The sequence below is a fragment of the Haemaphysalis longicornis genome, unplaced genomic scaffold, assembly GCF_048455015.1.
Source record: "Haemaphysalis longicornis isolate Haplotype H1 unplaced genomic scaffold, Haemaphysalis longicornis Haplotype H1 scaffold_3, whole genome shotgun sequence".
NCBI classification, from domain to species: Eukaryota; Metazoa; Arthropoda; class Arachnida; order Ixodida; family Ixodidae; genus Haemaphysalis; species Haemaphysalis longicornis.
Window position 1 is genome coordinate 141991105 of NW_027526335.1, and position 12138 is coordinate 142003242.

At 45.4% G+C, this 12138-nt stretch overlaps 1 protein-coding gene across 1 annotated transcript; it reads right to left on the minus strand.

Moving 5' to 3' along the window:
* Positions 1-1029: 1029 nt before the first annotated feature.
* On the minus strand, positions 1030-10927 carry LOC144175454 (uncharacterized). The gene is made up of 2 exons (XM_077704547.1): positions 9403-10927; positions 1030-1076 (listed from the first exon to the last, which is right to left on the minus strand). The coding sequence occupies exons 1-2, from the start codon at positions 10925-10927 to the stop codon at positions 1030-1032; spliced, it is 1572 nt and encodes a 523-aa protein (XP_077560673.1).
* Positions 10928-12138: the final 1211 nt, after the last annotated feature.

The following is a 12138-nucleotide window of genomic DNA, read 5'->3' on the forward strand; positions in this document are numbered from 1 at the left end:
TTAGCGGCGCCGAACCTTTCGTGTGCTATGGCACTTACGTGCACGAGTTTCGCATTCAACATACAGCCTTTGGTAGCAATAATAATTTAATTTCTTAATCTGGGTGGCGTTTTGATTTTAGTCCATTGAACGGCGCGGTCGCTATATTTTGAAAACTCTTGACTTTGTAGCGTTAAACAAGTGTCCCATGTTTCGCGCACGTGAAGATGCATACGCGCCGCTCTCCATTAGCAGCTGTGATACCTATTCATCAGTCATTCGCACTGGTCGGTTGAGCCGCATGTGAAGATACGGAGCCAACAAGGGACGTTATCTTACGCTGATAACCAGTGCAATCTTTTTATCGCCTTTTGCATAGTTCCGATATCAAGAAAGGGGAACGTAGTAACCATACCAAAGGCGAAAATGATCGAAACTTCGCTGGTTGTCAGAGTCAGATATCGTTTATTTTATGCGTTGGCGACGGTCGTGGTGAGGGACTTTTGATGTCGAATCTCTCCTTCCTCCACACCCCCCCCCCCCCCAAAAAAAAAGGAAGCATGAGCAATAGCTTTCGCATGCCAAGCCGCCGCAGCGCCGTCACCTAATCTCGCTGGTTACGCCAGTGGCTATCAGCAGGCCGTGCTGCACGTATCAAAAGCCACGCGTTCGCGCGTTGTTAACAGTTTTGACCTCTGTATATGCAGCTGCCAGAGAGCTGCAGGTTCGTGTGGTTGGTGGTTGGAGAACGGCATCGTCTATAAAACTGCATTCTTGTGGTACAGTGATGCATTGGCTGCATTTTTAAATAATCAATATTCTTTTCATGGATTGCGTTTTTATTATGGCTTTTGTCGTGCTCCTGCGTTAATTCATTGAAGTTAATTTTTTCCGTTGTTATAGCCTTATTTGCCATTTCTTTAACCTCATCTGTTGTTTACGGTCTTTGTAATTGCTACTTCGCTAAGCTTTTTTCTCTTTAGAGTATTTACTGCGTGCAGTATGTGCAACAGTGAGGATTATCTCAGCACTAGTAAAGTACATTCCCTGTCATGGGATTACTACCATGTGACTAAAGATTTGGTAGTGATAAGGTCCTGAAAACAGCACGAAAAACACGGTGTCAGGAAGTTCACAGGGCGAGCGATTTCTTCTATTTTCTTCTCATGAGAACTACTGCTGCCTTTCAGTGTTTTGTGTGCTTGTTTGCCTGATGCTACCACACCAACTAGTCCACACGTCGTTACTACTCCTCATCGGGTACGAGCATCATGCAGCGGAGGCATAGTATGTTATTAATGCGTGCAGCTGGTTCATTGACCTGGCTTCTGCGTGGACAACGGGCCACCGATTGACTGGCACTGCCCGGGGTTCTTTTATAGGAGTACGCAGCATGCAGATGTTTTTATGTTCCACCAATAGAGACATGGTAACGCCATTATAAAAATATATAATCTAAGAAAGTGTATTTTCTTAGCAAAGAGTTAGATGGCTGTGTTCAGAATAAACTAATTTTCAGGCTCTGTTTTTGTTTTTGCAGCTCTGTGTAATGCTGTGCCATGGCATCTGTATTACACAAACAAGCTCCCTGAACCCATACTTTGGAAATGAGCACATTGTCAGGTATGCAAACTTAACTCGGCAGTCATGGTTCTGTAAAACTGATGAGTGCTATTTGGGAAAACAAAGAGCATGCTGACACCAAAATGTTTCAGAAAGTGTAATGTTTCTTGAACTACTACTAGTGCCACAAAGCTCTACCCATCTTGTAGGCGTTGTAGTATGCAAAAAGGCGTCTCTTTAGAAAAGCGGTACGCTACAGGCTCAGTAACTTTGTTGATTGTGTGGTTTAATCCGCCGATTCAACGCAGGCGATGAGGCGCGCCGTAGTGGAGGGCTCAGTATTATTTTGACCACCCGGGGATTTTATCGTGCGCCGGAATCTTGAAAACACGTGTGTTATTGCTTTTCGCCTCCATCAGAAATGCAGCTGCCGCGGCCGAGAATCGAACCTGCGTTCTTGCCCCCAGCAGCACAATGCCTTAGGCACTGAGCAACCACGGCGGGTCTGAATAACTTTGTGTTTAGCTGGAAAATAACGCCGCTCGTAGCTTTCTCAGCATTTATTAAAATCCAACAACCCTTGATTGCTGAGAAATAAATAATTAAAGCTGGAATTTCTCTCAACCATTCCCCTCACATTATTTCGTGAAGTTTCAGACAACGTAACAAAGCGCCCAGATCGAGCCGAGCCCGACTTTACTCGATCATCCCCATCTTCATGAAAGCTTGTTCTCGTCGGCTATTAATTTCGTAACTCCCATTCACAAATTGCTTTTTAACACAATTTCGGTGTGGTGGCGTATGATCGAAGTCGGCTACCAAACCTCCCACCTTATTGGTTGGGCATGACAATGCCGGCGAAGTTTAATGAGGAATGCCCAGGCCACGCAAGAGAAGATGCTTAAAATACACACGCCATGGATCAAAGAAGTTGACGGTTGTCTCGCTTGAAGTTGAGAGCGCTAATATTTCTTGCTTGTGTTACTTGTTTCATACATACATATATATATATATATATATATATATATATATATATATATATATATATATATATATAGTATAAGTAAAGAGTCGGATACACAGCAAGAACAATAACAAACAATGTTTACTTACGTAGCGGCAATGGGACTTGCCTTCATCAGAGTAAAGTTACATGATTATGGTGTCGCAAACATTGAACACATTTCTTATATAGGTTTGCATAAAACTGTAAGAAGGAATGGAAAATGTTTCGCAAATGGAGAGTGTGCATACAGTCAGGCTACGCCTACGTTACAACATCAACCAACAAAAAAAAAAAAAAAAAAAAAAACGTTGTGGCCGTTTCCTTGGCCACAACGCCCCGAGGAAACGCTCGCGGCGACACTAAGAAGCTCCCTGACCGGCGCCGCACCAACAGCATGCCACGCCCAACCTCCGCATCTTCAGCGACCGCCGAGCCCACGAAAACCAACAGCAGCGCGTCCGCCGGACCTTCCGGGGTCCAAAATCCAGCCCTCCGTGCCACATGCCCTTACAACCTTCGAAAGAATCGGCATAGCAGCAACTGACTACAACACGAAAAAACAGGTAACGCGGCCTCCTTCCCCGTTTCAAGACAGTTTTTAAAGCTAAGAAAAATCACCGAAAAGCGCGTACGTTCCGAATTGCACGTTTCCGCTCTTGCACAGTACTTGACTGCCGCGGTCGCTCCCAGGGGTCTTAGGATTAGAATAAAACCTGCTACTACCGAACTCTCCCCGTCCAACATGAATAAGTGGAAACAGGTACTCGATAAAGCATCTTTACAATTAACTGAAATAATCCTCAATCACTACGAAACTACGGCCCATTCTCTCCGAAAGAAAGAGGAACTACTTATTCAGGGACTAATCAAAAGAGAGTTGAACCTTTTAAGCAACTACGAGTCTAAGACGGCCTCCGCCATATCCCGAACAAAAGCCCGAAAGTTTAACCGAGATAAGATTTCTAACACTGGCCACATGCGTAAGAACCTAACAAGCTCCGGCACTAGTAACTGCCCCAACTCTGACAATACGGCCGATAATGTCACTACGACTGTAATAAATGCTTCGACTACTGCACCCCAAACAGTTCAGTTAAACCACTGTACTAATATTTTTCCCTCGCCTGCCGTCACAAAAGAAAACCTTACCGGGAATGTAATGAACCTTTCAAGCATAACCCTCTCCCCAGCTCAGATGAACGTCTTGTCAAAGGGCCTAAACTTTTGCCCGGCTACTGGTGGTTTTGATTAATTTCAACTTTTTAAGGACTTAGATAACTTCGCCAGAAACATGAGGCTACGAGAATACTTCTACGATCACCCCGCGACGGAAGAAGCCCGCAGAACCCTACCTAGCTATAAGCACTGGACCCCTCCCACACAGCGTGATAGTTGCCTCGACATGTACATCAAAGCTGTCCAACACGATGTGCGAAAAGCATACCAAACACAAAATTCTTTCCGCCACAACATGACTACCAACGAAAAGAAAGCCCTAGAGGAACTCGCAAGCTGTCCCGACATAATTATTAAACCTGCCGACAAGGGAGGCGCAATCGTAATCCTTGACAAAACCGACTATGTTAACGAGGCCAACAAGCAACTATCAGTATCGACGTTCTATAAAGCACTACCCAATGATCCCACTCAAGATTATAAGCAAATTGTCAATGATAAACTTGCTGAGCTTGTTAAAAATAAAACAATAAATGAAACCACGGCTCGTTCTCTGATCCCCTTAAGCCCAGTAGCCGGTAAATTCTATCTTCTCCCAAAGATTCACAAGGTGAACAACCCAGAGCGCCCCATTGTTTCTGGCATTGGCACTGTTACCGAAAACCTCTCGCGCTATGTGGATAATCTCATTTGCGACATTCCGCCCAGCTTTCCCTCCTTCATTAAGGATACCAATGACTTTCTCTCAGACATCTCAAAAATTGAAGTTCCTGATAACTGCCTTCTAGTCACCCTTGATGTTGCGTCACTGTATACTAACATCCCCCATGAAGATGGCATCGCCGCTGTATCCCTTGCGTATGAGCAGTCATCGTGCGACAAACCTATCGATTCTTCTGCTCTCCAAACATTCCTTAGGCTTATTCTTGAACTTAACAATTTTGAGTTCGACGGAGTTCATTACGTGCAAGTCAGCGGAACGTCAATGGGAACTCGAATCGGACCTAACTACGCTAATATCTTTATGGCTCACCTCGAATCAAACTTTCTTGACACCCAAAATTTAAAGCCAATGTACTATAAAAGGTATATTGATGACATATTCATGATCTGGCAACACGGTGAGGCGGAACTCCTCACCTTCATTGAGGCATTTAATCTAGCCCATCCTAGTATTTCCCTTGCTCATTCCTATTCGGAACACAGTGTAAACTTTCTGGACGTCACCGTTACTACCTTCCAAGGTCGGCTTCAAACTAAACTGTATAGAAAACCGACAGACACGCGGCAGTATTTGCACTTCCGAAGTAGCCATGTCAGACACTGCAAGACAGCAATACCTTACAGCCAAGCCCACCGATTTAGGAGAATTTGCTCAAACCAAGCCGACTTTGACTCAAACTGTCGAGAACTCAAGACCTCCCTCCTGAATAAAAAATACCCGGAAAAAGTTATCGACGACGCTATTGTGCGAGCCAACCAATTAGACCGTAACGAAATCTGTAAGAAAAAAGCCCCGAACGGGAACCCGCAAACTAACTTAGTTTTAACCCACTCATCCTCCGCTCCAAGAGTGTCAACCGTGCTAAAAAAACATCACAATATCCTAATGCAAAGTGACCGCTTAAAAAGCATATTCCCCGAACCACCACGCGTTGTCTACCGGCGTAATAAGAATTTAGGGGACTTTCTTACTAACTCTCGTATCAACCGACCGGCAACTACTGGCTGCATGCCCTGCAATAAACCCCGATGTAAAGTATGCCCACACATGACCACTACACAGCGCGCCACCAGCACGGCTTCAGACTACTACGTAAATATAAAAGGTAACTTTAACTGTGACTCCGCTAATGTCGTATATCTTCTAGAGTGCACTGTTTGTAGGCAACAATATATCGGCCAAACTGAAACGCCCTTCCGAATACGGTTCAATAATCACCGCTCTCATGCAAAAAGCTGCCCTTATTTGCCCCTGTCAAGACATGTGAACAGTCCCGGGCATGCATTTGATCATCTTAAAGCAACGATTTTAGAATCCGCCTTCAAAACGCACCACGACCGCGAGGTTCGGGAATCTTATCTCATTTATAAGTTTGGGTCAGCCACACTTGGAATTAATGAAAGTTACAGAATATTAACGTGCTTATCCCTCGAATAAACTTAGCGGCTTCATAATTTTTATAACTATGTTCATTATTCCTACCCTCGAGTTTGCCACCAGAATTCGCAGAAACTCTCCTAATACAGCAGCTTTGTTAGCTTAATGCGGCTCAACAATGCCATTTGTCCGGGAGAAGGAGGCCTCGTTCCCACCACCACTTAAGAATGTTTAACTATTTGTGATCTATTCATGTTTAACCTTTTGTGACCCTACCTATTTCCTGTTCGATTGCTAGCTTCTGTGAAATGCTCTTTTGTGCACCCTATCTATTCTCTTCATCCGCGGGGGGCACACCCATCTTCGCTTTCCCTAGAACCAGTCTCCCCAGCCACTGAATACCTTGCTGTATACTCTTCCCTTTCTTTACAAACCGCGGTTGACCATTTTCCCCCATTGTCTGAACTTGCAACCCGCGCGGCATACGTTGACCCGTCATGGTGCAACCTTGAACGCTGCATTGTTAACACGACCCCTTTTTCTCTCTCTTGCTCCCCCCCCCCCTTTTTTTTTTTTTTTTTGTTGGTTGATGTTGTAACGTAGGCGTAGCCTGACTGTATGCACACTCTCCATTTGCGAAACATTTTCCATTCCTTCTTACAGTTTTATGCAAACCTATATAAGAAATGTGTTCAATGTTTGCGACACCATAATCATGTAACTTTACTCTGATGAAGGCAAGTCCCATTGCCGCTACGTAAGTAAACATTGTTTGTTATTGTTCTTGCTGTGTATCCGACTCTTTACTTATACTATTTCTGCGCGCTTTGTGAGTTTATCTTTCTCTAGATTTATATATATATATATATATATATATATATATATATATATATATATATATATATATATATATATATATATATATATATAAATATAGATATATGCCGTGGTGGTCTGTATGTATGGTACGCTCTCATGTTCACCTGTATGCATGCATCTTTCGCCTGCACTTGCATGCAAGTGAAACATTCAACAAGGTAGAAACCAAAACAAAGCCTACTGCTTGGGCTGAGACAACATGCGTTATTGTGCTTACTAGATGGGGTTTGTTCCTTTTAAAAGGTTCCCACATACATTTATTTTACTCTAAGTTGTCCCTACCTCAGCGTTTGTTGCAAAAGAACTGTTTGACAAGCCTCACCAAACTTGTTTCACCATTTGCAATTTGTGACGTCACAAAGTGTAAAGCTGGAAAATGTATAGGGCAGCAGTACCTTTTTTCATGTGTCTGGCATATTTGTGTTCACAGTACTCTAAAATACTGATACAGGCCAACTTGCTGTTACATAATCGGATGGGAATCAGCGGAACTTTGTCGGAAACACACAAGACCCTGAGGAAACACACGGCACACTGCTGACTATCAACTAAATGTTTACTGAAGGAAACGGGTATACACAAAGTTAAGCCGGAAGGACATTAAAAAGGGAATAACAGATGCCTGCGGAGAAACTCTTTTTCATTGTTCAATAAGGCCACATGTGAACGCAAACGCAGTGTTCTCTAGCTTCATCTATCGCCAAGGCTTCGATCATTTTACGTCCGGGCTTGTTTTTCTTTTTCCCGATAACAGCAATCTCCTGGAGGTTTGCTTTACACGTGCAGTCTCGAACGTGAAGGGCGAGGTGGCCGGATGAAGTTGTTTGAAGGGATGCAGCATGCTCTCGAGCCCTTTCGTTCAAGTAGCGGCCAGTTCGGCCGATGTAAACGGACCCGCAGTTGAGGGGTGTTTTGAACACTGCTTCTAAGCTTCTAGGAAAGGGGGTCTATAATTAAATTTTTCGATTAGGGAAATAACCTCGTACAAATAAGTATTACATCCTATTCGTTCTCGTGACAGTAACGGTGAGTCATAGAAGTGTTTAAAATATTTTTGGATACCAGGAGGGTTGTGCAGAGTATCAAATTCAAGATCTCTGTCAGGGAATTTATGTTGGACAAATAAAAAATTGTTGCCTGGTTGTAATCGTGAAACAGTCATGGTGAAAATAGAGAGGGTTAACGTGCAACGTGAAGTGGCGCTAGGGCGTATAGCGTGTCAAATTCAAGGTGTAATTGAGAGAAATCACGTGAGACAAATAAAAATTCCTCCCGATCATAATAATGACGTACTCATGGTGAGTCATCGATTGGGTTAAAGAGCGAAATGATGCCGCCGCAGGACAAGGACGATCAAATTGAATTTATTGATGAGGGGAATCCCTTAGACACATAAAAGATGCTTCCCCGTTGTCCTGAGGAGATAGTCATGCTAATTCATAAATTTGGGTAAAATTCATACACCTGACGCCAGAGTGTGTTTTGTATAAAATAAATGTTTCGACGAATAAAATCACGTGGGGCAGATAAAAAGGGCATCCCTCCGATCATTTATAGTTAGGAGTAGATAAACTGCGCGATTTCATTGCAGATGCTAAAATGGTAGCAAAAAAGAAATTGCGATATCATAGGGAAGGGTTTGAGATACTAAATTTAAACTAGGCAATGACCGCATCGTTAGATCATTATTTGCCGCCACTTCAGAAGTTAAAATCTGGAGTTGTGTGGCAAGCTTATGGGGCTGTACAATTAGTGTTTCAATGTGGGGATTCGCGTGTAGTAAAGAAACACGTAGTCAAGAGTTCGACGAAAGTTCGTCTGGTCAGGTATCATGATGAGAACGAAATGCGGTCACTGACCAAGTCAAGGTGAAAAACTCAGAGACGTTTCGGAACCCGTACGGGTTCCTTGATCACACTAAGCAGGCAAGAGCCGTAAGTCGCTTCTTATTCTAAAATGTGACGTAATGAACGGCTGTAGCTTGCCGGCAGATTGCCATCTGTCCTATTGATAGTGTCCTTGGTCTTTTGAATGAACACGGATTCCAAAACTAATCTCATGGCTGGGTTCTTTTCCTTTGCTATTATAGCGGCGCTATCCCAGTCGATAGAATGACCGTGATCATCGGCATGCTCGGCCAGAGCATTCGGCGCTTTTTTTTTGCTGCCCACGTCCCTTTGGTGTTCCTTTAATCTCCTTCTGAAGTTGCCAGTTTCGCCGATGTAACTGCAGCTACAGTCTGCGCATGGTATCTTGTAGACAACACTGGGGTATCTCTTGCTGTCCAAGCGATCTTTCACGTTCACGAGCTGATTCCTCAGCTTGTTGGACGGCATGTGCGCAACGCGAAGGTCATACGTTGAAAAGATACGGCTTAAAGCTTCGCTCACCCCAGGAACGTATGGGATGCCGGCGCGTCTTCGATATGACTTGCCCTGGGATGGCCTGGGATTGAGAACACGGTCTTCGGCATTCTTAATAAATTTCTCCGGGTACCCGTTCGTCAGTAATTCTTGATGTATGGTTTCGAGTTCTTTCTTCCTTTCGTCGTCACTTGAGCAAATACGTGTTGCCCGCGTCACAAGAGAAGAAACGACGGATTGCTTGTGACAGGCAGGGTGGCACGAATTAAAATTCAGGTAATGTCCGGTATGCGTCGCCTTCCTGTGCACAGCAAACGAAAGACTAGTTCCCGTACGCCTCAGCTGGACATCGAGGAAAGGAAGGCTGCTGTCACACTCATATTCTGCAGTGAACTGTATGGAGGCTTCTATCGAGTTAAGAAGAAGCAGGAGCCGTGGGGCATCGTTCCGTTTGATGATGCAGAAGCAGTCGTCCACGTAGCGGACGAATATCTTGGGCTTGGGATCAAAACCAGCGAGGGCCTTCTGTTCAATGACTTCCATGACCAAATTTGCCGTAGTAATGAATATGGAACCTCCCATGGCAGTTCCGTGGATCTGCTGGTAAACCTGCTCGTGGTGGGTGAAGTATGTGTTGCTTAAACAAAATTCCAGCAACTCACACACGTGTTCAACCTCCAAAGGTGTGCGTTCCGCGAGCGTTTCGTCCGCTAGCAGGACCTCCTTGCATGTCGCTACTGCCAATTCGACAGGAACCGAAGTGAAGAGCGACTTGACGTCGAAGGACACCAATACGTCGTCTTCATCCAGGGAAATGTCGCGGACTTTCTCCACGAAAGCTGAAGAATTGGCAATGTGAGTTGCTGTCTTTCCGGCGAGCGGGGCCAACACTTGGTGTAGGTATCCCGAAAGTCGGTGCAGCGGCGACCTTGTGAAGTCGACGATGGGCCGTAGCGGAACGCCTGGCTTATGTACCTTCGGTAAACCGTAAATTGCAGGTGCAGACCCATTGGTACACAGGAGACGATAGTAAAGGTGCTTCTGCTGCGGCGGTACGAACTGAAAAATCTTTGAGAGCAGCTTCTGCAGTTTCGCTTGAAGGCTTGTCGTGGGATCTTTCTTCGTTGCTGCGTACGTATCCCCGTCCGAGAGCAAATCCATCATCTTCTGGTCGTACTCACTTCTGTTGAGTATCACAACGGCGTTTCCCTTGTCCGCAGGAAGTATGGCAATGGAGGCACTATTCCGGAGGCCCTTGATGGCTTCTTTCTCAGACGGTGAGGACCTGGATTGAGGGCCGCGCGTCCTCCACTTCGATAAAACACCGATTGCACGGGTGCGAGCCTCGTCTCTTACTTCGTGAGGAAGCTGTGTGATGGCTCGCTCCACGGCACAAACCACTCTCGTCGGGTTCGGGGAGTCGCCTGAATTGAAGTTTAATCCTTTGCGTAGAATGGCAACTTCAGATGCAGTAGGTTTGTACGAAGACAAGTTGAGAACGGCGGCTTTAGTTTGGGTGGGGTCCTGCGGCCTGAGTGAGTCCAGTTTCCTTTCCTGCGACTTTCTGCAGTTCCGTTCCTTTAGCGTTGCCATGAAGTTGGCGTGAAGCTGCACGTCCGGGAAGTCCTCAACAATAATGTGTTCCAGCTGGCGCCTTGCGAAGAACGTTCTTGTTTCCAAATTCTTGATTGTCTGCCGGCATTCTTGGACGCGTGCCGATACTAACTTTTTCTCGGCTTGTCGAATTATCTTGTGGCCCCACGCTGACGCTACCGGTGCCTTCAAGCGTAGACTTTTCGGCACAAGGCCTTCCACTTTGCACGTTTTGTTGAAGGACAGATGGCACTTGAAGGCAGCCATTCTTGACGTAAGAGACACGAACTGGCGAATCTTTGTTACGGCGTCTTGCCCGTAGTTAGTTCTGTATGATATGTAGTCAAGAGTTTGACGAAAGTGCGTCTGGTCAGGTATCATGATGAGAACGAAATGCGGTCACTGACCAAGTCAAGGTGAAAAACACAGAGACGTTTCGGAACCCGTACGGGTTCCTTGATCACACTAAGCAGGCAAGAGCCGTTAGTCGCTTCTTATTCTAAAATGTGACGTAATGAACGGGTGTAGCGTGCCGGCAGATTGCCATCTGTCCTATTGATAGTGTCCTTGGTCTATTGAATGAACACGGATTCCAAAAGTAATCTCATGGCTGGGTTCTTTTCCTTTGCTATTATAGCGGCGCTATCCCAGTCGATAGAATGACCGTGATCATCGGCATGCTCGGCCAGAGCATTCGACGCTTTCTTTTTGCTGCCCACGTCCCTTTGGTGTTCCTTTAATCTCCTTCTGAAGTTGCCAGTTTCGCCGATGTAACTGCAGCTACAGTCTGCGCATGGTATCTTGTAGACAACACCGGGGTATCTCTTGCTGTCCAAGCGATCTTTCACGTTCACGAGCTGATTCCTCAGCTTGTTGGACGGCATGTGCGCAACGCGAAGGTCATACGTTGAAAAGATACGGCTTAAAGCTTCGCTCACCCCAGGAACGTATGGGATGCCGGCGCGTCTTCGATATGACTTGCCCTGGGATGGCCTGGGATTGAGAACACGGTCTTCGGCATTCTTAATAAATTTCTCCGGGTACCCGTTCGTCAGTAATTCTTGATGTATGGTTTCGAGTTCTTTGTTCCTTTCGTCGTCACTTGAGCAAATACGTGTTGCCCGCGTCACAAGAGAAGAAACGAAGGATTGCTTGTGACAGGCAGGGTGGCACGAATTAAAATTCAGGTGACGTCCGGTATGCGTCGCCTTCCTGTGCACAGCAAACGAAAGACTAGTTCCGGTACGCCTCAGCTGGACATCGAGGAAAGGAATAAGAAGCGACTATGAAGAAGGGGAATAAGAAGCGACTTACGGCTCTTGCCTGCTTAGTGTGATCAAGGAACCCGTACGGGTTCCGAAACGTCTCTGTGTTTTTCACCTTGACTTGGTCAGTGACCGCATTTCGTTCTCAGTAAAGAAACACGTTGTAATTATTATGGCGAGTTCACTTTTGAAGTACGGCAATATTTAAAAACC